Source organism: Triturus cristatus, chromosome 6 (assembly GCF_964204655.1).
Source record: "Triturus cristatus chromosome 6, aTriCri1.1, whole genome shotgun sequence".
Classification (NCBI taxonomy): domain Eukaryota; kingdom Metazoa; phylum Chordata; class Amphibia; order Caudata; family Salamandridae; genus Triturus; species Triturus cristatus.
This window is the reverse complement of record NC_140589.1, coordinates 237,488,715-237,515,960: the sequence shown is the minus strand read 5'-3', so window position 1 is coordinate 237,515,960 and position 27,246 is coordinate 237,488,715. Positions and strand designations below refer to the sequence as shown.

Here is a 27,246-nt window from a genome sequence, read left to right as displayed (position 1 = left end):
GATCCCTGGGAGATGTTCTGCTAACAGGTAGATGTTTTGGGGAATTGCCCATCTCCAGATTTGCTGTGCCAGTTGGGACAGTTGGAGAGAGTGTGTCCCTCCCTGTTTCTGTATATAATACATTGTCGTCATGTTGTCTGTGCGTATGAGGACAGTTTTGTTCTTTAGGTGAATTTGAAAGGATTTTAGTGCTAGGAACACTGCTAAGAGTTCCAGGTGGTTGATGTGGAGCAGTTTTTGTTGACTGGTCCATCTGCCCTGAGTGGTATGGTGAAGGAGGTGGGCTCCCCACCCCGTGAGAGATGCGTCTGTAGTTAGCACAACTTGTGGAAGAGGCTCTAAGAACGGTCTCCCTTTGAACAGGTTGATGGTGTTCCACCATTTCAGTGATCGAAGTGAGCGACTGTCCACCAACACCAGATCGGTAAGTTGTCCGTGAGCTTGGTTCCACTGTTGTGCTAAGCATTCTTGTAAGGGACGCATTTGAAGTCGTGCGTGTGGGACTATGGAGATGCACGACGCCATCATGCCTAGGAGCTGCATGAACACTCTTGCTGGAAGAGATGGATGAGTTTGAAATTGAGAGATGAGATTTTGTATACTGGCTATCCTGGCTGTGCTGGGATAGGCAATGGCTTTGGATGTATCTATGGTTGCTCCTAGATACTGATGTAAGTGGGAAGGTTGTAGGTGGGATTTGGGGTAGTTGATAGTGAATCCCAAATCGTGGAGAGTTTGAATCGTGCGATGAGTGTGGAGAACGCATTTTTGGTATGTATTGGCTTTTATGAGCCAATCGTCCAGATAGGGGAAGACATGGATCTGTTGTCTTCTGAGATGCGCTGCCACGACTGCTAGGCACTTGGTGAACACTCTGGGTGCTGTTGTTACTCCGAATGGGAGAACTGTAAATTGATAGTGTTGCCCATCTACCACAAATCGTAGATATTTTCTGTGAGCGGGATGCATAGGGATGTGAAAGTATGCGTCCTTGAGGTCCAATGTGGCGAGGAAGTCTCCCTGTTGTAAAAGTGGGAGGACTTGTTGGAGAGTGGTCATGTGAAAATGATCCGAATGTATATACTGGTTTAGTAGTCTGAGATCCAGTATGGGCCTTAGTGTTTTGTCCTTTTTGGGAATGAGGAAGTATAGAGAATATACCCCTTTTCCCTGATGTTGAAGGGGGACTGGTTCTATCGCATGTTTTTGTAACAGGGATTGAACTTCTTGTTTGAGGAGAGAGAGATGATGCGAGGACATTGGACGTTGTTTGGGCGGTATGTTTGGGGGGGATTGTATGAGTTCGAGGCAGTAGCCAGACTGGATAATTTGTCTTACCCACCTGTCTGTGGTGATGGAAGTCCAGACAGGCAGGAATTGTTGGAGTCGCCCCCCGACCGGAGTGGAATGGTCTGGGGGGAGTGGTGGCAAGTCACTGTTTGGTGGCTGGTGAGGTGCGGGTGTTGTTGTTGTTGCCCCGTCCTCGACCTTTGTTATTGTTTCCCCTATAACCTCCCCGGAAGTAACCTCTGTTAGGGGATGTTTGTCCAGAATTTTTAAAGGTGGACGTGGTCTCAGTTGATGTGTTTTTGGAGCCTCCTCTATAAAAGGAGCGACGAAAGGAACCCCGGTTTTGATGAGACTGCAGTGCTCCCATAGACTTGGCAGTTTCATTATCCTTTTTCATTTTTTCTAATGCAGTATCCACTGCAGGGCCAAATAGCTGCTCTTGGTTGAAAGGTTGAGCTAGAATTGCGGTTTGAACCTCCGGTTTAAAACCGGAAATACGGAGCCAGGCATGTCGTCTGAGTAAGACGCCAGTATTGACCGCTCTAGAAGCAGTGTCTGCTGCATCTAAGGCGCATTTAATGGAGGCATTAGATATTAATTTGCCTTCTTGGATGAGGTCAGAGGCCTGGGACTTAAAAGGTTCAGGCAGATGTTGCATAAGGTCCTCAAGTTGGTCATAATGCGCTCTATCATACCTGGCTAACAGGGCCTGGGTATTCGCAATACGCCAATGGTTAGCCGCCTGCGCGGCGACCCGTTTGCCCGAGGCTTCTAAAAGCTTAGACTCCTTGTCTGGGGGAGGCGTTTCTCCAGTTGTCTGTGAGTTAGCGCGCTTCCTGGCATTTGATACGACTAGGGAGTCTAAAGGGAGCTGGGCCTTAATGTATGCAGGGTCTTGCGGGGCTGGTCGGTACTTTTTTTCGATGCGTGGGTTGAGAACCCTAGCTCGAACAGGGTCTTTAAAGACTTCAGTAGCATGCTTTATGACCCCTTTGATCATGGGCAGTATGTGAACAGTCTTTTGTGACTGCTCAAAGGTATCAAGGAGGAAGTCCTCTTCAATGGCGTCTGTGTGCATAGTAACGCCGTGGAATGTTGCTGCCCTATTTATAAGTTGGCCGTACCCTAGGTGGTCATCAGGAGGGGAGGGCTTGGAAGGGTAGGTAGTGGGGTCAGGCATGTCAGGTATAGGATAAGACCAGTCATCCATGGGTGCTGGGTCTGGGAACGTAAAAGGGTCGTTTGGGTCAACAGGATCATCAAATAAATCAGGGTCCGCCCCTCCCCCTAAGTCATCATTATCATCCTGTGGAGGAGGTGAATGATAGGGAGATGGTAAAGGTAAAGGTAAAGGTAAAGGAGAATCAGGAGGAGGAGGGGGGGGACGGGTTAGGAGGTAAAACAGGAGAGGAAGGACGAAGTGGTGAAGTAGCACAGTCCTTTTTCCGTATGGGAGCTGGGGGAGGTGTAGTGTCCAGCTTCCGCTTTTTATATGGGATGGCAGTCACATGTCCCGTTTTAGGATTGATATAGATCCGCTTCTGAGTAGGATCTGGTCGAAAAAGATCATCTGGCTCCGAAGGTGGTGTCTGTGACGTCCGCTTCGGGTCTTTATGAGCTTGTTTCGGCGGGGACGCAGTTTTCGGCTCCGATGATTTTTTCGGTGTCGACTGATTTTTCGGTGTCGACTGATTTTTCGGTGCCGACTGAGGTTTCGGTGCCGACTGAGGTTTCGGTGCCGACTGAGGTTTCGGTGCCGACTGAGGTTTCGGTGCCGACTGAGGTTTCGGTGCCGACTGAGGTTTCGGTGCCGATGGACTTTCAGGCATCGATGTTGAAGAACGTTTCGGTGCCGGTGGAGACTTCGGTGCCGAGGAACGTTTCTGTGCCGAAGGAGATTTCGGTCTTGGAGCCTGTTTCGGTGCCGACAATGGGTGTTTGGGTGCCGAGGGTGTTAAAGGCACAATTAGGTGAGGTTTGCTCGAGCCCGAGCCACCCACAGGCTTAGTTGTCTTCGGAGCCGGGCCCGAGGGCGGGGCTTCTGAAGAGGATTTCCGGTCGCGACTGGGCCCAACTGGCGGAGTCTTGACCAATGCTTTTTTGGATGGGGCAGGGGCAGGGGGGGTGGTACTCACACGCTGCCCTGGAGTGATGAGGTCATCGGAATCGTCGGCTTCGGACACGATCTCGAGATCTTCGGTGTCGTCTTCGGGAACATCTTGAGCAAAGATGTCCTCCGGTGCTGGAGCTGGTTTGGCCATAATATGGCGTCGAGCTCTTCGGTCCCGGAGGGTCTTCTTCGAACGGAAAGCGGAACAAGCTGGACAGGTGGACTCGTTGTGTTCCGGCGACAGGCAGAGGTTGCAGACCTCGTGGTGGTCACTGTGGGGGAACTTCGCTCCACACTGGGGGCATTTTTTGAAGGGTGTCCTGTCCATCAGCCGCTTCCGGAACCGGTCCGAGTTGATGTCGACGTCGATGAAATGAAGATTAAAGAGTTAAATTGATTGCTGGAAGTTTTCTGCTGGAGCGGAAAAAAGTTCATCCGAACCCAATGGCGGAAAAAAACAATCTGCCGATGGAGTGGATGCCCATGCGCACTGTTGTCCAGGGGAGGAGTCACCAACCTCGTGACCAAAGACTTCTCCGAAGACAACAACAACCTGCAATCATCCGAGCCCAACACCAGATGGCGATCTTATCCTCAGTGTGTGATCTGCAGCTCATATGCCTCGAACACCTGTTTCTTACAGATAAATCGTTGCCGACGGTAAGTAACTTGTTCATCTGAAATAAACACGTTAGTGATAGATTCCTTACCATAGAATAGATACCCGAGCAATACCAACCCCGGTGGTGGGTCTGCAACCAAGATTACACCAGGAAGTCCCGGTGAACAGGCGGCCAAAGAAGCTGTCTCTCCGGACTTGGCTGTCCAGGCAAAAGTGCCTAGTAAACATGTGCAGCGAGGACCATGTAGCTGCCTGACAGATCCCAGTCCCAATGCCGTAGTGGCAGCTGTCGCCCTGGTGGAATGGGCGCGCAGCCCCAACGGAGGCTCCTTTTTTGCCAGAGAATAACAGGCTTTAATACAGAAGACAATCCATCGGGAGATAGTCCGCTTGTGTACGGCCTGACCTTTTTTGGCGCCTACGTATCCAACAAAGAGCTGATCATCCACCCGGAACTGTTCTGTGCGAGTCAGGTAAAATGAGAACGCACGTTTTGTGTTCCGACGGTGGAGCCTCTGTTCCTCTCTGGAAGGATGCGGAGGCGGAAAGAAGGTGGGCAAAGTGATGGTCTGCCCGATGTGAAAGGCAGTGACAACCTTTGGCAGAAAGGATGGACGTGTCCCGAGCACAACCTTGTCCGGATGGACAGGTAGAAAAGGAGGCTTGCAAGAAAGAGCCTGGAGCTCACTCACTCTCCTAGCAGAGGTGATGGCAACCAGGAAAGCAGTCTCCAGAGTGAACGGACGAAGAGGACAGTTGTGAAGAGGCTTAAAAGAAGCACACATTAAGAATGTGAGAACCAGGTTCAGGTGCCACTGTGGCATTCAGGAATCTGTTGACAACAGGGGACTTGAAAAGAGATGGCTGATCAGGGAGCCTGAGAAAGGCCGAAATAGCAGAAAGATAGCCCTTGATAGTGCCCAGAGCAGAGCCCTGCTGGGCCAAAGAAAGAAGGAACAGTAGGACTTCAGAAAAAGGGGCAGAGAGGGGATCCACAGCCTTTGCTGTGCACCATGCCACAAACTTGTTCCACCTGCGGGCGTATACCAACTTAGTGGTGGGACGCCTGGCTGCCTGAATGACATCACAGACTTCAGGAGGCAAGTCAAAAGGAAATCACGGCAGCCGCTCAATCTCTACGCAAAGAGGTGGAGACTGGGATCGGCTGGGGGACCGTCCACTGCTGCTGGGACAGAAGATCCTCCCGAAGAGGCAGTCGGATCGGGGGATCGATAGACATACTGAGTAGTTCGGGATACCAAACTCTTCAAGCCCAGTCCGGAGCCACAAGAATGACTTGGGCCCGGTCGCGCCTGATCTTCTTCAGCACTCTGGGCAGAAGTGGTATAGGCAGAAAGGCGTTCAACAGACCGCAACTCCACTCGCGATGAAAAGCGTGGCCGAGCGAGTGCTGCCTTGGAAATTCCAACGCGCAGAACTGCTGACATTGCCCATTCTCTTCGGTGGTGAATAGATCTAACCAAGGCTCTCCCCACTGTTTAAAGATACCTTGCGCCACGTCCGAGTGAAGACGTCATTCGTGATCCATCATGCACCTGCGGCCGAGTTCGTCCGCTGAGGCGTTCAGTGAACCTGCCAGGTGTTGAACCACCAGGGAAATGCCCTGATGTTCCAGCCATATCCAGAGGCGCAGTTGTTGTAGTACCACATGGCGGTGGTATTGTCTGTGAACACCTGCACTACTCTCCCCTGCTTGACCAGTTCATCCATATCGCATTGCCTTTGGCCAATGGGTGTTGGTATCTGGCGGCGAAGCTTGGGCATTTGGCGTTTTCGTGGGTGGCGAAGAGGTCTATCTGTGGTTGCCCCCACATTTGAAAGAATGGTTGAAGAACTTGTGGATGAAGTTCCCACTCGTGGATCTGTTGCGTTTGACGACTTAACAGATCTGCTATGGTATTTTGGACTCCTGGGACATGTTGGGCAAGGAGAAACATTTTCTGAGGTATAGCCCATCTCCATATGTTCTGTGCTAGCTGAGAGAGCTGCAGAGAGTGTGTCCTGCGTTGTTTCTGTATGTAGTACATGGCTGTCATGTTGTCTGTGCGGACTAGGACAGTCTTGACTGATATTTATTTTTGGAATACTTTTAAGGCTAGGAATATGGCCAGTAATTCCAGGTGATTGATGTGGAATAACTTTTGTTGAGATGTCCACCTGCCCTGCATGGTGTGATGTAATAGATGAGCTCCCCAGCCAGAGAGCGATGCGTCAGCTGTCATGACAATTTGAGGAACTGGCTCTAGGAACGGTCGCCCTTTGGAAAGGTTTTTGGTATTCCACCACTGCAGAGAGCGATGAGTGCGACCGTCTACCAACACCAGATCTGTTAGCTGACCTTGAGCCTGGTTCCATTGGCGTGCTAAGTACTCTTGTATGGGACGCATCTGGAGTCTTGCGTGAGGCACTATGCATATGCAAGAGGCCATCATCCCTATGAGCTGCATGAACACTCGAGCTGGAAGAGTGATGCGGCTGAAATTTGGTGAGGAGAGCGAGAATGCTGGCTATCCTGGCTGGACTGGGATAGGCTAGCACTTTTGAGGAGTCTAATGTGGCACCGAGGTACTGTTGCGTGTGAGAGGGTTGCAGATGAGACTTGGTGTGGTTTATTGTGAACCCCATGTCGTGGAGTAATTGGACAGTCGCGTGAGTGTGATGCACACTAGTTGTACGAGATGGCTTTTATGAGCCAGTCGTCGAGGTATGGGAAGACGTGAATGTGTTGTCTTCTTAGATGGGCTGCGACTATCTCTAGGCACTTTGTGAATACCCGTGGTGCTGTTGTGACCCTAAAAGGGAGTACTTTGAATTGATAGTGCTGCCCGTCCACTACAAACCTGAGATTTTCTGTGAGTTGCGTAAATGGGAATATGGAAATAGGCGTCCTTGAGATCTAAGGTAGCTAGGAAGTCGTCCTGTGAAAGCAGAGGGAGGACCTGCTGAAGTGTGACCATGTGGAAATGGTCTGTTTGTATGTATAGGTTTAGTGGCCTGAGGTCTAGAATAGGTCTCAGAGAGCTGTCTTTTTTGGTATGAGAAAATACAGGGAGTAAACTCCCGTGTTTTGTTGATGCAGGGGAACCAGTTCTATTGCACTTTTTTGTAGTAAGGAAATTACCTCTTGTTTCAGGAGTGACAAATGTTCTGTTGACATTGGACGGTGTTTGGGTGGAATGTTTGGGGGGTAGAGGTAAGTTCGAGACAGTAACCTGATTGCACTATTTGTCGCACCCACCTGTCTGTGGTGAGGTTGGTCCAGACAGGAAGGAACTGTTGTAGTCTTCCCCCGACCGGAGTGGAATGGTCCGGGGCAAGCGGAGGGAAGTCATTGGGCAGGGGTGGAGGCAGAGCGGGTGTTGTTAGTCTTGCCTCTGCCCTTGTTATTGTTGCCTGCGTATCCTCCTCTCTGATAACCTCTGGTGAAGGTGGATTGGGTGGGAGCCTTGTAAGAGGTGGATTGGTTATCAGACGAGTAGACCCTGGAGTTGCCCTTGTAGGATGAGTGACGAAAAGAACACCTGGGAGCTTGCGATTGCAAGGCTCCCATTGATTTGGCTGTGTTCGTTTCCTTTTTCATCTTTTCAAAGGATGCTTCAACATTAGGGCCAAAAAGGTATTGGTCGAATGGTTGGTTGAGGATAGAGCGTTGCACCTCAGGTTTAAAACCGGAAATGCGTAGCCACGCGTGCCTGTGGAGAAAGACACTTGTGTTTACTGCTCTGGATGCTGTATCTGCCACATCGAGAGCACACCGGATGGAGGTGTTGGTGATAATTTTACCCTCCTGTATGAGGTCGTTGGCCTTATTTTTGTATTTGTCTGGGAGGTGCTGTAGTAGGGACTCCAACTCATCATAGTGAGCCCCATTGTATCTGGCTAACAGGGCCTGAGTGTTTGCGATGCACCAAATGTTAGCTGCCTGTGCCTGTGACGCTGTTCTTTAGCCAGAGGCGTCCAGGAGTTTAGCTTCTTTGTCGGGCGGAGCTGCATCACCTGATGTTTGCGAGTTAGCCGTCTTTCTAGCATTTGAGACCACCATGGAGTCTAATGGAACAGGGCCCTTAATGTAAGCTGGGTCTGTAGGGGCAGCTTTGTATTTTTTCTCAATTCTAGGATTGATGACTCTAGCCCTAACAGGGTCCTTAAATAACTCTGTAGCGTGTTGAATAACCCCTTTGAGCATGGGTAAAGTGGATGTGGACCTTTAGGTGGTGTCTAAAGTGTCCATTAAAAAATCTTCTTCGACTGGTTCTGTATGTAGGTCGACCCCGCGGTACTGGTACTCGGTGTACCAGCTGATTAAAACCCATGGTGTCTTCTGGTGGGGAAGGGGTAGATGTCATCTTGCGGGACATTAGGGACATCAGGCGTATTATAGTCATCCCAGGGGTCAGGGGTAGTTGGTGGACGGGGGTCCCCTAGTGGCAGGTCATCCGCACCGTCCCCTGTGTCATCATATGTGTCGTCATCGTCTACTGGTATAGGGGATGGCGTAGGAGAACAAGGTGGTGGAGGAGGTGGACTAGGGACTCTAAGAAGTGATGTGGCTATGTCTCTCTATTTAGGTGGTGGAGCTGGTGCAGGCATGTCCAGTGGTCTTTTCCTGGAACTCAGAGTTAATTGACCAGTTTTAGGGTCTTAAGTTAGAGTTTTTTGTTGAGGGTCTGGTAAAAAAAGCTCTTCTGAAGAAGGTTGGGTGTTCGGTGTCGACTGTGTCGGTATCAAGGGCATTTTCGGCGCCGGCTCCGGAGCGGTTTTGGGCTTGGAGCCGTGTGTTTTACCAGTCTCTGTGTGCTTCTTCGGTGTCGATGGTATTTTCGCCTCCGAAGCGTGAGAGTCTGAACATTTGGGGAGTGGCTTCTTCGTCGGCTCAGAGTGTTTTTTCGGTGCTGGGGAGTCACTGCTTGGTGTCTTCGGTGCCGAGGGCTTCGGGGTGGAAGTAGCGGTCGGCACGGAGGATGGGTGCGGCTTCTTTTTCGGTGCCGATGATTGGGCTTCGGCGCCGGTGGCAGGCAGACTCGAGCCCGAGTCGCCCGACGGCTTGGTAGGCTTCTTTGCCGGACCCGAGGGCGGAGCATGGGAAGCAGGGTGTCGGTGTGCACATGAGCCCGAAGGTGAAGGTGTGACCAAAGCTTTTTTTGCTGTAGGGAGTGGGTCGGGGTCGACGTCTCTACTTACGACCCGTGGAGCCGGAGTCACTTCTTCGACGTCCGAGTCATCGGCTTCGGAGGCGTTGATGAGGCCTTCTTCGACCCGCTCCTCGGGGATCGAAGTCGACGAGCGAGCCATGGTCCTTCGAGCTCGTCAATCCCAGATGGTCTTCATCGAGCGGAAAGAGGCACAATCTGGACAGTCTCTGGCCTCGTGCTCCGGAGAGAGGCAGAGGTTACACACCTCATGCAGATCAGTGTGGGGAAACTTCGACCCACATCGAGGACACTTTTTGAAAGGCGTCCTTTCCATGAGCCAGATGCCAAGGCTCAGGTCGGCCCGAAGGCCTTCGTCAACGACCGGAATCGAAGACTTGTAGAGATGCGCGCCGATTAGGGTTCGCGATCGAGACAATACCGTCGAAAGGGTAAAGGATTGCGTGTCGAAACAGGAATCGGTAACGGTTCCGAACTGGAGGGCGAGAAACACATCTGAGCCCGATGGCGGAAAAAAACAATCTGAGGATGGAGCCGATGCCCATGCGCACTATGATCCTAAGGAGGAGTCACCTATCTCGTGACTTCCAAAGACTTTCCAGGACAAAAACAAGTGCAAACATCCGGGCCCAACACCAGATGGTGATCTATGCCTAGTGTGTAATCTGCAGCTCATATGCCTCGAACATATGTAAATAAGTAACACCCTCACTGGACATTATGGGTAGCTCCTGGCCAGAGCAGAGAATATTCAATGAGCAGGCCTGCACACTCTTCTTGCTTTGTTGCGCAGCCTCACGCAGCAGTATTTCTTTTGGGGTTTCTGTTTGGTGGGGTAACATAGTCCCACCCGGGACACCCCTGCAGAGTCTGGGTTGTTCGGGGCTATGGAGAGCGCCCCAAGGCCCTGCCGGGTCCCTGCAAAAGCTGGGATCTACGTTCTCTCACCCACGTTGCTTTCAAAAGGCACAAGCAAACTGCAATGTTCCTCCTGCAATGTGGATGGCAGGCGAGAGTATTCATAGTATGCCCCTGCCCCCCAGACACGGGAACAGCAGGCTCTCCCAGTTTCCCTTGCTCTGTGTGTGTGTTCCGAGGGGAAAGGGTAACCAGGACAGAGCTCCTTCTTGCCCCAGGCCATGCCATTTTTTTGCACTGGCCCTTTGGTAGAGTGGCCCTCGGGGGCAATCTGGATTAGGAGGAGAGTAGCCAATGCACACAGCTCCCTCAGAGAAAATAATGAATTGATTATGTACCCACCACTGGGCCCTGCGCCACCCCAGTGGTATTACATAAAGATGGAGAGGTGAGCTATGCTTCAGTTTTTCTTTGCTTTCTTTTTTTCGCAGGCAAATGTTTACATGGGCATAACTCTTGCCCAACCTTCTCAATCTTGGGCTCACTTTGCTCTTTGTGGCTAGGTCTAGTTACCAGCAGCCGTTTCGTCGGGATTCCTGGTCTCTATATGGTGCACATTTTCCAGGACTTTCTGGTGACCTGCACCTTCAGGTGGCTTCTCTTTTTTTTAGCTAAGCTTTCTTTCTACCGTTGGCACCTCTCAGATCCACGGTCTTCTTAGCCGTTTTTCATATACGCAGGGGTTTTTAAGAGGAGGTGGAAAGCTGTAGATGCAAGGCACCCTGTTCAATTCCAGGATGCAACATAATCCCTCCACCAATATCTCAACTCTTCTGTACAGCAATCTGGGACACTCCATCATGGCAACTACAAGTTTTCTCTTGAAAGAGCTCCTCTGAGAGCCTCAGCTCCACCCCTAGCTGACATCACTGCCAGATCACTTCACACTAAAACTACAAAGGCGGGCCCCAACTATGTTGCCTACAGAGGTCTGGCCCTTCCTCTTTGTTCTAGTAGGTCTGGACTGTCCCAACCAATGACCACTGCCAAGGTGCTGTGTGAAAAGCTCATTTTCTCCACCTCCTTTTCATCTCCATGGAACTAGGTCAATCAATGATAATTGCTCTTTATGTGTGAGGGTCTCTTTGTTCCCTCTGCTTGTGAACAGAGTAATTAACTTCACCTGGAATTTGATTATGAGCTGAGCAAAAGAAAGTGGAAAATTCCTGCGGACCCATAGGATGTGGATGTAGTGTGTTGGGAACTGCAAATTCAAACATGCTCTGCATGTTTTACCATAGTTTGAAACCTGTTGGACCATTTAGGCCCAAGTGGAACAAAACTGTACTTTAAGGCAAATGTCATCAATATGTATAACGCAGTGAAAGCACAACACATTTTCCAGTAAGCTCTACAGGCCTACACTATTAATGCCCACTCATATTATAAGGCCTAACCTAGGTCAGGAGCAATATGCGCACGACGGCAGCCTGACATGCCCAGCCCAGCCCCTCAGTGGACTCAGCAGCCAGAATGTGCCTGTACCTCTGTAAATGAAAGAATTTGAAAGTCAAGGTTCATATACCAAATGTCGGGTATACCGACTAAACCTAAAGTAGGATGCTATATTTGAGTATCTTGAATTTGGTCCACAAAAAAACTCAGTGCCCTAGAATCGGAGGTGCCATTAAGAAAGGGCAAGAACCAACCACTTGATTTACACGAAACGCTTTAAAACTGAACTCACCGGGTAAGCTTTTGACTAATAGCCTTCATCAAAACAGTGCCTGTGGGATATTGGAGAGAGGGGTCTCACTTTCCATCAGGTTAGACCCAAGTAGCCTGGAACAATGTTCCAGAAATTCAAAGAGCAAGAACTAGTGTTCCAAATCTCTCTAAGGTGTACAAGCTTACAAGAAATATACAAATAAATAAACTGTGGGTAAGACTGTAATAATTCAACTCAAACATTTTCACCTGAAATTACCATCTTTCTTGCATACCATGTCTTAGACTCGACAAACCTAGTAAGAAACCAAATCATTAAATATAATGATATAGATGCAAAGTTTCTAACACTTTCCCTTAAATTTTAACAGTCAAGGTTAAGAAACTTAAAAGTAGCAGCATTCAAGATTAAACGTGATGGAGAACTGGAAAAATAAACATAGATCCAAAAAAGAGAGCTCTAGAGTTTGTCGAGATATAAAAGGCTACATTAGACACTGCTAAACTTCTAAGGAGGTGTTTTTTAATTTCTTTACATATATTTCCTAAAAGCCAACAGAAGTATGGAATAATTTATCCTACCTAAAAAGTGTCATTATTGTATATGAATTTGGATGTCAACAAACGTTAACCTAAAAATAGGTTTTCTCAGAAGAGTAAAGAAAGAAAGAAACAGAGCCAACTCTTCTCAGGCTGACAACCTTAAGTTATGAGCCTCAATTTAAAAAATACAAAAATAATAACCTAATAATTACAGATTTACTCACATAAGTCATACTATGCCACATGATCAACCTGGCTCAAACGCTTTACTGCAATTTACAGAACTATAGCAAAAAACGATGTTGAACCTTGAACAGGGACTATAAAACACTACTATAAAGCAAAAGTAAGCCCCATATAAATTCTAGAAAAAGTTAAAATTTGACAGAGTAGCGAAATTGCCTAGCCAGATCCTGGTGGATGAGTCAAAATAAAACATGCGTTATTTTCTAAGAGTAGTCTGCTTACAACCTTTGCACATTATAAAAGTTTGGGGATAGACAATATACGTTTGTAGAAGACATGAAAACATAGAGGTAGCCTTGTTTTCAAGTGTCACTGACTTCACATCATTACAAATGTTTACAGTGTGCAAGACATACAAATAAATTAACTTTACAAACACACCACTGGTAACTATTTAAACCACATCAGTATGCAATGTCTGTCAATTACCTTTTGATTAGGCAAACTGAAAAGAAATTCTCGGTCAAAACGACCAGGTCTCCTGAGTGCGGGGTCTATGGAATCAAGTCTATTTGTAGCACCAATAACGACTATTTCTCCCCTGTTATCGAGTCCATCCATGAGGGCCAGCAGAGTAGAAACAATAGAACTAGAAGAAAATTTTAAAATATTAGCAGAGAGTAAAATTACACTCATTTGACAACCACGAAGATGCAAAGGGTTGCATTCACAAAACATTATATAATTCATACAAACCATGTTCCTTAACTGGTGACCTATGTCTAGATCATAACCATCTGATTAGTTCTCTCAAATGAATATCCTCATGACCTCCTCTGGCCCTCTAAACAGTTAAAATAGAGAAATCTACAATGAACAAGTTACTTACCTTCAGTAATATTCTTGCTGGTGGATACTCTAATTGCAGATACAAACAGGTTACTTACCTTCAGAAACGATACATCTGTAAGAGACATATTAGTTAAAGACTCCTTACCTTAGAATTAGCCCCAGGTGTCAAACTGGAGCCAGAGAATTTTTTCCGCAGCAGTACCCCTGCACGTCGGTCGACTCCGCGTTAGTTGTTGGCGTCGTGATCGCCAGAATTACGTTATGGTATCTACTTAGATGCCGCCCCTGCGCGCTGCCGTCAGTTCTTTACACGATATTCCACGCCAGAAGCGCAGAGCCATGAAATACACTGACCCCTTGTGCACAAAACTAGGGCCCTGAAAGGGAGTCCCTTACGCTAGATGTCAGTTAGCAGAACAGGGAGGATGAGTGGGGCGGTAGGAATCTATAACTAATATATGTCTCTTACAGATATATCGTTACCGAAGGTAAGTAACTTGTTCATCTGAGACTATTAGTAATAGATTTCTTACCTTAGAATAGATACCCCAGCAATACCAACCCCCGGAGGTGGGTCTGCGAACCAAGTTCACACCAGAAAGTCCTGGAGAAGTGAACGGCCAAAGAAGCTGTCTCTCAGGACTGGACTATCCAGGCAGTAATGTTTAGTGAAGGTGTGCAGTTATGCCCACGTGGCTGCCTGGCAGATGTCACTGAGGGGGTCTGCAGTCGCCCTGGTGGAATGGGCGCACAGTCCTACCGGAGGCTCCTTTTTCGCCAAGTAAAAGCAAATTTTAATGCAAAGGAAGACCCAACGAGAGATGGTTCGTTTTTGCACAGCCTGACCTTTCTTGGCGCCCACATAGCCAACAAAGAGTTGATCATCCACCCGGAATTGTCTTGTGCGATCCAGATAAAATGAAAGCTCCCGTTTTGGATCCAGATGGTGGCGCCTCTCTTCCTCCTTAGAAGGATGCGGGGCGAGAAGAAGGTGGGCAGAGTAATGGTCTGTCCTATGTGGAAAGAGGTAACCACTTTGGGAGGAAAAGAGTCGAGTTCGAAGGACAACCTTGTCCGGATGAACAGCAAGGAAAGGAGGTTTAGAAGAAAGAGCCTGAAGGTCACTCACCCTGTGAGCAGAGGTGATGGCAATCAGAAAAGCAGTCTTCAAGGTCAATAGTCAATTATGTAGTGGCTCGAAAGGAGCATACATGAGGTAGGTTAAGATCAGATTCAAGTACCACTGGGGCATTACGAAAGGAATAGGAGGAAAGAGGTGAGTAATGCCCTTAAGAAATATATTTACAATAGGGGACTTGAAAAGAAAAGGCTGTTCAGGAAGGTGAATAAAGGCAGATATGGCCGTAAGATAGCTTTTAAGGGTGCCCAGAGCAGAGCCTTGCTGGGCCAAAGAAAGAAGGAAGAGGAGAACCTCTGGAAGAAAGGGGATTCACAGCCTTTGCTGTGCACCGTCCCACAAATTTGTTCCATCTACAGGCATATACGGTTTTAGTGAAGGGACACCTTGCTGCCAAGATGACATTACAGACTTCGGGAGGAAGGTCAGAAGCTGGAGGACCGTCCCCTGCTGCTGCAACAGAAGATCCTCCTGAAGAAGCAGTCTGATCATGCCCAATCTGGAGCCACAAGAATGACTTGGATCCTTGAGGCTTGATCTTCTTCAGCACTCTGGGCAGAAGTGTTATAGGCAGAAAGGCGTATAGAAGACCGCAATTCCACTCGCAACGAAATGCGTCGCTGAGCGAGTGCTGCCTTGGAAATTCCAATGTGCAGAACTGCTGACAGTGTGCGTTCTCTTCGGTGGCAAACGGATCTAACCAAGGCTTTCCCCACTGCTGAAAGAAACCTTGCACCTCCTCCAAGTAAAGATGCCATTTGTGATCCATCATGCACCGGCAGCAGAGTTCGTCTGCCCTGGCGTTCAGGGAACCTGCCAGGTGTTGAATCCCTACTTGGGTCCTATAAAGCCTAGGACCTTATCCTCTCATGCCTTTTTGAGTCTCTCTCTATTTTTCTCTTTTTTGGAACAGTGTCTCCTTTTTTGACTGATACAGTTGAACCACCAGGGACATGCCTTGATGTTCCAGCCACGTCCAGAGGCGGAGAGCCTCTTGACATAGGGTTCACCACCCGACCCCGCCCTGTTTGTTGCAGTACCACATGGCAGTGGTGATGTCCGTGAACACCTGCACTACTCTCCCTTTGACAGAAGGAAGGAATGCTTTCAGTGTAAGATGGATCGCCTGGAGCTCCAGCAGGTTGATGTGAAGCCCCAGAAGTGATGCATCTGTCACCACTGTGAAGTCTGGTTGGGGAAGGGATCTGCCCTTGACCAAATCCTGGTTTCTTAGCCACCACTGCAATTGGTGTGCAGTGCCCTCCAAGATCTGGACATCGGAAAGATTCCCCCGATGCTGCGCCCACTGGAACTGCAGGTCCCACTGCAGAGCTCGCATATGCCACTTGGCATAGTCCACTGGCAGGATACAGGAGGCCATGAGGCCCGGCAGCCTTAGGGGCATCCTCACCGAAACCCGGGATAGAGGCTGAAACATCAGTATCATAGCCCGAATTTCCCGGACTTGCTGCTCGGGAGGATAGGATTGAAACTGCGCTGTTTCCAGAACTGCTCTGATGAAAAGGAGCTTCTGAGAGGGAATCAGGTGTGACTTCGGCCCATTGATAGTAAACCCCAGCGAGTGCAGGAGGTCCGCCGTAGTCTGAAGGTGGGAAACGACAGTCTGGAGCGAACTCACCTTCAACATCCAGTCGTCGTGATAGGGGAAGCCTGGGACCACTGATCGGCACAGATGAGCTGCGACCACTGTCATCACTTTGGTGAACACCCAAGGGGCACTGGCAAATCCAAAGGGGAGCGGGGTAAACTGAAATTGCTCATGGCCCACAGTGAACCGTAGTTAACCACTGTGGGCCGGCAGGACGGGGATGTGAAAATAAGTATCATTCAAGTCCAACGCTACCATCCAGTCTCCAGGGTCGAGGACAGACAAGCCCTGAGCCAATGTCAACATTTTGAACTTCTCATTCCATAGGAAGCGGTTATAGTTCCTGAGATCCAAGATAGGACACAGGCCTTTGTCCTTCTTGGGCACCAGGAAGTAGTGGGAAAAACAACCACGACCTACTTCAGGCGCAGGAACTCGCTCAATGGCTCCCTTGACCAAGAGAGATGCAACTTCCTGACGGAGAAGGGCCAAGTGATCCTTCGTCATGAGATGGAGTGTTGGTGTCATGGAGGGAGGGGTAGTCTCGAAGCAGATGGAGTAGCCCCTTAGGACTATCTGCAAAACCCACCTGTCCGACATGATGTTGTGCCAGTGGGAGAGAGAATGGCAAATCCTGCCACTCACTTGCAACTGGTGGCCCTGAAAGGTCGGACTAGGAAGGCTTGGAGGCCGATGCAGAAGGGGCACTTGTGTACTGGCCCCCTGATCCACGGCGCTGAGTTCCACGTCCCTGGCCTCGCAGAGGTTGAGTAGCTTGCGCCAGCCTGTGGCCCTGGGTGGAACGTGGTGGGGCACCCCTTCCGTACCCACCAAAGGGGCGAAAAGCTAACTGAACGGGGCGAGAGGTGGCAGCGAGGTCCAAGAATCTGGCTGTAGCCCGAGAGTCCTTAAAGGACTCATCCTCCTTGTCGTCAAACAGGCGATGGCCATCGATGGGCATGTCCAAATGGGTCTATCGGACATCCCCAGAAAAGCCAGTGGACCTCAGCCAGGCATAGCGTCTCAAGGCTACTGACGTAGAAATCGTTCTACCTAGGGAGTCGATAGTATCCAGCCCACACCGAATGGTGAACTTTGCTGCGTCTCTTCCCTCCGCACGGTTGAGTAGAGTCCGGGCCTCCTCTAGGCACTGTGGCAGCATTTGCGCAACCGTGTCCCACACAGAGTGGGTGTAGCGGCCCAAGAGACATGCGGTGTTCACAAAACGCAGTCCTAAGCTGGCGGAAGAAAACATCTTCTTCCCAAAATGATCCAGCTTCTTGGATTCCCTATCTGGGGAGCAGTAGGGAACACGCTCTTAGAAGTCGAGGCTTGGACCACCAAGCTTTCAGGGGTAGGGTGTTGTGAGAGAAAAATGGGGTCTCCCGGGGTCGGGCGGTGGTGTCGGGCAAGCATCCTTTCCACAGGAGCCCCTGTGGTGGGCTTGGACCAAGTGCCCAGAAGGATGTCGGTGAGGGCCTCATTGAAGGGCAGCAGGGGCTCCGAGGAGACCGCTGCCTGTTGAAGCACCTCAGTCTGGAGGCTAGTCCTGACTGCCACCGTAGGAAGCTCAAGGCCCAAGGTCTCAACCACCCTACGCAACACCACAACGTAAGAGGCTACCTCCTTCATGGCCATGGTGAGGGGGAAAAGCATTCCAACGTCTGGGGAGGTATCCAAACCACTGGCATCACCCAACTCCTCTCTCCAGTCCGGCTCTTCTAGCTGGTCTGCCAGAAGGTCCACAGACCCCCTCCCAGTCCTCATCCTCTCCTGGCTGCCACTCAAGGCAAAAAGGAACGCCAGGATAGAACAGTGGTACAAAAGTATCAGTCGGCACCGGTGTCGGGCTATGCCGGTCCGGCTCAGTGTTCGGCTCAAGGGGAAGGTGACAGCGGTGTCGTCAGTGGAATCGGCGCTGGGGGAGGTGTCGTGAGGTCAACCAGCGTCGATCCGGATCCAGGCCTGGATCCCTGGGGACCCTGCGGCGTCGGGGCCAGAGCCACAGGCATCGAAGGCCTAGAGCCCCCAGCCGAGTCTGCGGAGCCCGAATGCGCGCTGGCGAAGTCGGGCTGCCCAAAGATGGAGTGGAGGACTTCGTAAAAGGCACGAAGCTGGGCAGGGGACGCTCTGGCTCCTGGAAAGGGAGGAAAGTGCGGTGCCGTCCCAGCAGACCCAGCGGGCCAAACCGAAGGACAAGGACCTTCCGCATTGCATCAGCCAACGGACGGGGAGAAGGCGAAGAGCGACGGTGCTTCTTTGCCTTCTTCTTGTGCTTTGACTTACCCGAAGACTTTGATGAGGAGTGATGGTGGTGATTCTGCGACCGGTCACCTGACCTCGCTCTTGACCGGGACCTCGTGCGGCCCGGGGCTGACTGCCGGGCCTCCAGAAGCTTTCAGGACCGCTCCCGCAAAAACTTTGGGTTCATGGCTTGACAGTCGGAGCACGACTTCGGGTTGTGGTCGCGCTCCAGGCACCAAAGGCACACTAGGTTCGGATCCATGACTGACATCAGCTTGTGACAGGAGTCACAAGGCTTGAAGCCGGTCCGCCGATGTGACATCCCTACGAGCACAAGGAGTCAAACGACTCCAAAAAGAAGTCGACAAAAGTCGAAAAACACTATTCAAAAATTGACTAAGGGTCCCGCTCTCTCCGGATCTGCACTGGCTGATGCAGAAAAAGAAAGAACTGACGTCAGCCCGCAGGGGCAGCATCTAAGTGAACACCGCAATATTATTCCAGCGATCATGACGCCAACGACAAACGCAGAGTCGACAGACGCCACCTACTGACGCGCATAGGTACCGCTGAAGAAAACATTCTTCGGATCCAGTCTGACGTCTGTGGGTAATTCTAAGGTAAGGAATCTATAACTAAGAGTCTCTTTTAGATCTCATGTTTAGAATAATCCAAAACACCAGACTGGATCCCGATTTCAACAGCAATAGCTCTCATCCAGCAACAGGTGACGGCACCTTTGGACTCCATGATGGCCTCACACTGTTCCAGAAGCAACAGTACGGAGCCACATAGGCGCCGCTCTTGTGGTGACACTGGTTTAGTTTTGCACTTCTCTGCACCCTCAGACCCAGCTCACAAGAAGCAACTGCAACGCCCACAGGTTAACCACTGCCTAGGGAGAGGGACTGCTTTACAGTCTATGCAAAGCATGTGTACCTACAATACACATGCCTCAAACGGAATATGTTATTTAACCTGTAAGCATCTATTATTGGCTGGTAGTGCTGTAGATTTACATGCACCAACCCTTCTCCCCAAAAAGCCTGAGTAGGTTACAGTTCATATACTTTATATACTTACATCATACTACTGCATGGACATCACTTTGCTGATATATACATCATCCTTACATTCTCACACACATATGGCAAAACAATCTGAAGATGGCTTTGATGACCATGCGCAGTATTACCAAGAGTAGTCACCACACAGCCTCGTGATTTGAAGTAAACTTCTTGGAACAAAAACAACTTATAATCATCAGAGCCCAACACTAGATGGCGGACCTATGCAAAGCATGTATATCTACAGCAGAAATGCCTCGAACACATCGTTTCTTTCCATCAGAAGTCTCACGGCAAAGACATTAATACGAAATAGAGAATTGTTTTCCTGTTGGACAAGTTACTTACCTTCGGTAATGATATATCTGGTAGAGACAGTCTAGCCGCAGATTCCTTAACTTACAATTTCCACAGGCGCCAGTCTGGATCCAGAGATTTTTCAGCAGTACCTCTGCACGCCGGGGGACGGCGTCGCATGGCTCCACCCTGATGTCGTCCGCAGATCTGACGTCAGTGGCCATAGAAGTTCCTTCCGGCACGCTAACGTCAGTTTTCTACTGTCAAACATTTCCATATCAGAACGCGGAGCCACCTGTAAAACTGGATAAAGGAACAGTGCGCCAAAAAAGATAAAATACCCAACAATAAAATTAAAACTAAGGAGAGAGTATAATTCTCGCTCCTAGGAAAAAAAATCCATAAGGGAAAACCATATCCTCTTACGAGGCAAACAGTGATGGACATGAACGTACAGTAAATGTCTACATTCCTGTAACAGAGTGTGACCAGAAAAACAAACTAAAAATGATCTACAAAAATGTATCACCTGATAAACATGCAAACCGAACCATTTACTGCATTATTCTGGTAAAAGAATACCGGCAAAATCCAGACATATAACACGGAGCTCACTTAGCTTAGGACAGGAAACCCAAGATAAAAGAAGAAGGAAACATAAGTACAGCTTTACGTCCAACAGGTACCACTGGCAACTGTGAAAGAGGACAAATGAAAGGTCCAGCTGCCAGCAAGGGCAAAACAGGCAGGAATCAGAACCAAGAGAGTAAGGCAGACACATAAGCACTTCTGCACCCCAGAGATCGCAAAATAGACCATACTACAAAAACCAACACAGCAAAACGTTCTAGGTGCAAGTTGGACTAGTCGGGACCCTTTGTCTGCCAATAAACAGTGCCAGAAACTGAAAAAGGAACAGAAATTGTTTGAATTGCGGAAAAATCTCTGGATCCAGACCGGCGCCTGGGGAAGTTCTAAGCTAAGGACTCTGCAGTCAGATGTCTATCAGATCAAATCCTTTGTGCAGTACAGTTGCATGCGGTGTGTTTGTGCATGTGAAAACTCGCTTGAAAACTATTTTCTGTCTGTAAACAAAACAAAACGACATGTATTTTATATTAATAAATGATGGTGTCCAAAATTAAGGAGTAATTAAAAAAAGCTACTGTTAAGAATCAAATCCGACGGGTCTTGGAGTTTTCGCGCTACATCGCTGTCAACCGCGAAACCAAAATGCGGACAGGATGTCGGAAGATGCACTGAGTATCCAGAGACTTTCGGCGCCTTTTAAATCATAAGGATAACACTGCATTTCTGCAAGTGAGTTTCTTCAGCGGAGAGGCAATATCGCGGCCGCCATCTTAGGATCTGCATCAAGGCTGTATTCTTCAAAAACACGGAGGTACCGGCTCCGAAGTCCTTAATGTCTCCTTGACTGTTTTTTATAGCACGCATTGCCTGCACGTGTTGTAATGCACATTTCCTGGATTTTCTTTCATTCTTTCTGGAGGCAGAAGATAGTTTGATATTTTAATACTTCATTCTTCCTGACTGAGAGGAGAACCTTGTCGGCCATTTTGCGCACCCTTCCCCATTTATATGGCGCAATATCCTTCATATTCTTTTGGATTGTTGGTCACTTTTAGATCCCTTGCGTTATATTTATAGCCTCAGCTGCTATGATTTCAACATCAATGACTATTTATTTCTGGTTCTATACCAAGCATAGTCATAAATAGGTAATTGTTTATTGAACTTCAATTTCAATGGACGCTCAGAATTTGATTTTCTCTGCCATTACTGCATATTTTGTATAAATTCCACACAGTTATTCCCTCCTATTTGCATATTCTTTTGAGTGTCAAAAGTTGGCTCTATGGGCAGAACGAAAGGAGCTCTACCTACGAAGTCGCAACCAAAACCTATTTTTGTCAACAATTCCCAAATCTTCACTGCTTACTCTAAATTGGAAGAATCTCTACTGTCTATGCCACATTCCTCCGTGGCAGATATGGATCCCTCACCGGCGTCCTTAAGGAAAACTGTTACTAAACGCCTAAAACAAAATCCTCCTTCTCCTCCTAAATCAGTCTCACCAGTATCCATGAAGATGTTGCTGGATGAAATAAGGGCCCTTAGGCCATTTATGGAGGAGACTAATTCTAAACTACAAATCCTCACAGACAATTGGTCTCAACTTGACACAAGAGTCACTGCAGTTGAACAAAGTATGTCCTCATTTAGAGATACTAATGCAAACGTATCCCAGCTTCAGTCTCAAGTTTCGACGCTCCAAAAGCAGATTGAGGACCTTGAAAATTGAAATAGGAGGAACAACCTGTGAATTTATGGTCTGGCCGAGTGAGTTGAGGGGTCGGATCCTGTCGCCTTCTTTAAATCTTTTCTTCCCAAAGTACTACACTTAGCAGAGAGCACAGTACTTAATATTCAAAGAGCACACAGATTAGGTTGTCCTTCTTCCAATACTTCACACTCACAAAGGCAAAGAGGAGTTATTTACTTTCTGGAATACACAGATTTGTTATTGGTGTTATCTGCGGTAAAATCTTCCCAGCGGATTACTTGGTCTGGTTCAACTTTATTTTTCACGCAAGACTATGCTAAAGCCACTGCCCACAGGTGTAAAGCATTTCTCAACATGAGACCAGCTCTTCGATCAATGGGTGCTCGCTATGGTCTTTTTCATCCCTGTTTATTCAAGGTTACATATAATAACAGGACAACAACGTATGAAGACCCAGTTAGGTTACAAAGCTTCATTAATTCATGTAATCCAACTGCTATGGACGTCATGCAGCCTTCTGCTTCGAGTAATACTTGACTTTAAGGACATACTGGAATTAATTAGTACCTAATTCTTCATGGATTGGTTGTTAAGTCGCCTTTTCAATCCTTTATCTATTTAATGTTGGTTTTCTATATACTATTCACAAGTTCTTTGGTTTCAAACTTTTTTTTTATCTAACAGGTTTCTTGATCAGAAGGATTCTTACCCGATTTGACTATAATATGTTTATTGCTTTATTTCCAAATCACATTTTGTTACTCTGTTGATTCGTTACGTTTTTATTGTTCATTGTTCAATTTTCTCTTATTAGTATCGCATTTTTGTCATCTTCTTCACTCATTGTTATCCTCAGTTACCATGGATACATATAGTTGCATACCTATACTTGTTAACTAGTCCAATGTTATTTATACTGTTTGGTCTTCAGTTCCTTTATGTATCTAATTATTGGTTATTCCTTGGCTATTTTATAATTATCTTACTCTTTGCCTATTGCAGTTATGTTTATTTTCTGGCCCGGTTGGTATTCCCTGGATGGTTCGTCTAATCCATGTGGTTTCACCCACCCCCACTTTCCTGTTTCGTTTTTGTAGGTATGTTTTATGTATTGTCTTTTGTTCTGTTTTTGGTTCTACATTTCTTTCTCTCCTCTTCTCAAGGTGTCTTTAACACTTCTATCTCTTTTCTCCTTTCTGAATTGATATCTTTATTTCTCATAACACATCCAAATATTTATCTTTTGTACTTATTTCGCTATATAGGTATCTTTTCTCTCCCTCATGGCTCTGTTCTATCAGAGCTCTTTCTCTGGAATCAACCCAATACTATTTTTTCTTCTTTATGGCTCTGGATTACTTTGTTTGCGTACATTTTTACTCCTGTTTCTCACCATTTCTTCTTACGCTTCACTATATTGGACTGTCAATATCCCCTGTTATTTATGCTTTTCTTTAACTACATATGCCATTGAAGCTAGTCTCATGGAACATTAGGGGATTAAACTCTCCTATAAAGAAACAGAGGGTTTTAACTCACCTGGCCAGGCTAGATGCACACATAGCCTTCTTGCAAGAGACACACCTTACGGAAATTGAATCTTTGAAATTAAAAAGAGGCTGGGTGGGGGAAGTATATTTTTCTCAAGGTGATGGTAAACTAAATGGAGTAGCGATCTTATGTCGTAAATCTCTTCCAGTTACATTTATTCTACAAGAATCAGATACAGAGGGTAGATGGCTAAATGTTAAATTATCATTAAGCGGTGTTCCAGTTTCTTTCCATAATGTCTATGCCCCCACTGGAGGAGACGCCTCATTTTGTCCTACATTGGCTAAATATCTTTCAAGCTGTATGGAAGATAATTTTATATTAGCTGGGGATTGTAATCAGGTGTTCGATCCTTTCATTGATCGGAACTCTAGGGTGTCTTTCGTTCCTAACAAACCGCATAAATCTTTCATACGCACCATTACTCAATATAAACTCCTTGATGCGTGGCGCCTATGCAAACAGACCACTAGCGAATATACATTTTTTTCCCCTGTACATCAAACTCCATCCAGAATTGATTATGTATTTGTATCCCACAATATCTTGCAATCCCTTACACATGCTAAAATTGGTCCAATTCTATCATCAGACCATACACCGGTATCGATTGGATTTGATTTATTACCCAAAATGAATGCCCCAATAAGATGGCGTTTTAATAACACCCTTCTTTTAGACCCAACGTTTACTATCTCCTTCTTTAATGAATACTTTGAGATAAACCAAACAGAATCCTTACCAATCCAGACTATTTGGGATGCTTTTAAAGCTGAAGCAAGAGATTTTATTATTAATTTTGTTGCAAAAAAACATAGAACGGCACGTAAAAATACTAGCGATCTCCTCCAAGACATTAAGAAACTGGAACACTTATTATGTATCCAATTCGAAAGAATGTTTAACGGCTCTTATAAATGCTAAACTGTCATTTAACAAGAAATCAACAGAGGACGCTTCACTTTACCTGTTAAAGTCCAGCGCAAAGTTTTATGGTGGTAAAAACAAAGCAGGTAAAATACTAGTAAACTATTTATAAATTAAGCATAACAAATTAAATATTGAATCTGTTTATGACGAGCACAATGTTTTAAAACTTAAGGATGCTGAAATTTTGAAGGAATTCTCCCTTTTTTATAAATCCTTATATGCATCGGAAACCCATCCTATGGATCACAGTTTATCACAGTTTTTTTCAACCATTCAAAAATCCCAACAGGACCAGCTGGATCTTTCTCCCCTAGAAGCGGATCTCAATCAACAAGAGCTTTTAACATCTCTTCACACCTTGAAAAGAGACAAAGCTCCTGGTCCAGACGGATTCACTGTCGAATTTTATCTCCATTTTTGTACTCTTTTAATACCTAAATTGCATTCTTTGATAAATTTCTTTTACTCTTCAAACAACTCATCTGGTTCTTTTTCAGAAGCACATATTTGCCTCATCCCTAAAGAAGGTAAAGACTCCACACATTGTAAAAATTACAGGCCCATGTCCCTGGTCAACATGGACTATAAAAAAAATTCTAAAACCCTGGCCATACGATTAGATTCATACTTATCGAAACTACTAGGAAAAGAACAATCTGGCTTTGTTAAGTGGAGGTTTATAACAGATAACACAAGACTTTTCTTTAATGTCCTTTCCAAACCCTCTCACTTAAACCATCCTTTAGCAGCAATTGCGCTAGATGCCGAAAAGGCTTTCGATAGAGTTGAATGGAAATACTTATTTTATACCCTCAAATGGTTTGGCTATGGCCCCAATTTTTTAAACCTAATTTCTCTCCTTTATTCTAACCCTCGAGCCACTGTTTGTGCCAACTGATTGGTCTCCCCATTTTTTAACTTAGGTAGAGGGGACGTCAAGGATGTCCTCTTTCCTCTTTTTTGTTTAATTTGGCTTTAGAACCATTTTTAACCAAAATACGACAGAATCCAAATATACATGGATTTCAGACACCGAACGCTCATATAAAATTAGCTGCCTACGCTGATTATATCTTTCTTTTTTTGTCAAATCCAAACGACTCAGTTCCAGCTTTTTTAACAGAAGTTAAGTCTTACTCTCTCATCTCTGGGTACAAGTTAAATAATGACAAATGTGAAATTCTGCCCTTGACAAAACACACTTTTAGCCCCGATTTCCTTGCCTCCAAATTCTCTTGGAGTCCAAATCATATTAAATATTTAGGTTTATATTTTACACATTCATTCTCAGGTACAATATTATTAATTTGATTTTATCCTCCTTTTTATGGAACAACAAGAAACCTCGGATGTCTATATTAAAATTAACAAGACCCAAAACAGAAGGAGGTGTAAATTTTCCGGACTTCCGAACCTACCAGAAAGCTTTCCTTTTACGCCAAGCATCTCTTTGGTTACTTGACTCTAAGGACGACTGCCCTCTTTGGACTACATTAGAAGGCCGTTTTTTATCTCCCTATTCATTCCAAGAGTACCTTTCCTTCTCACGAAAGCCACAATCCGTTTCTACTCCAATAATAAAGCATACTTCCAAACTTCTTGACTTGCCTTCCACTCACACTTCCATTACCGCAGATTCTTTCCTTAACTCAACAATTTGGCACAATAAAAACTTGATGATCCGAAATAAGCCCTTTTATTGGAAAACTTGGAGAAACAAAGGTTTAACATGGGTTCATCAACTATTTTTGGACTCAAATTTTTTGTCTTTTGATATTCTTTTTTTTAAAAAATATTTTTATTTGCATTTTCGTTTTTTTCTTTATCACCAAAGAAGAACAACCAAACAGACAGATCAGCACTGGTCAGTACACCCACTTCACTTCTCGGCCGCCCCCCCTCCCCTCACCCCTCCCCCGAGGAGCCCGTTCAATAATTGCTCTGCTGAATGTACCATCATCCTTATTGTTCACATCCGCCCACACTCTTGGGCTACTCATACTGTCCGTGAACTGTGCAGGGCCCCCCTCCCAGCCACCCTTCTATAGACCCCCATCCATGCCATTATATTTCCTCCACCGGGACCACACCCTGCGAAATTTTTTGGGACAGCCCCGTGCCTTGTATGTAACCCTTTCTGCCGCCATGTAGAGGTCGAGACCCCTCCTCCATTCCTCCAGTCGGGGTGGCGTGGGCGCTCCCCAGTATTTCGCCACGTCCCTCTTTGCGACCACAAGGGCCAGAACCAGGAAGATCAGCAGGGGGCGAGTGATGTCTACATCGTTCGTCATGCCCAGTAACACCAGCTTCCGGTAGTGGAACCTCTAGCACTTTACCTAGTTCCCCTAAGATCCCTCGCCAGTATCTCTTAATCTGTGGGCACATCCAGAGTATGTGATAGAAGTCCCCCCCTTCCCTTCCACATCTCAGACAAGTCGTGTCCCCTATCTTTCCCATTTTGTACAATCTTAATCTATCAAAATAGGTCCGATGCAGGATATTAAATTGTATCAGCCGCAGCCGGGACTTAATCGCCACTTTTCGTGGATGCATAAGAACTGTGTTCCAATCCACATCGTCCATCTCCCCCACTTCCGCCTCCCATGTCCCTCTGAGCGCCCCCAGAGTGTCAGGCATGTTATTCATGAGGGTCCGATACGTTAGGGACACCGCTCTCTCAATCATGTGTTCCTGCGACAGGCGCCCCTTCCGGGAGTGAGGCCGTCTGCTGCCCTCCCGACCTCC

General features: G+C 47.1%; 1 protein-coding gene across 3 annotated transcripts in view; it reads right to left on the bottom strand.

The window, feature by feature from the left end:
* ATAD2B (ATPase family AAA domain containing 2B) overlaps positions 1-27,246 on the bottom strand; it is a 790,780-nt gene that overhangs the window by 463,905 nt on the left and 299,629 nt on the right. For all 3 annotated transcript variants that reach the window (XM_085610606.1, XM_085610608.1, XM_085610607.1), the window contains exon 14: positions 12,998-13,157. In XM_085610606.1, the coding sequence (XP_085466732.1) occupies positions 12,998-13,157 (160 nt within the window). The remainder of the gene's footprint in view (positions 1-12,997; positions 13,158-27,246) is intronic.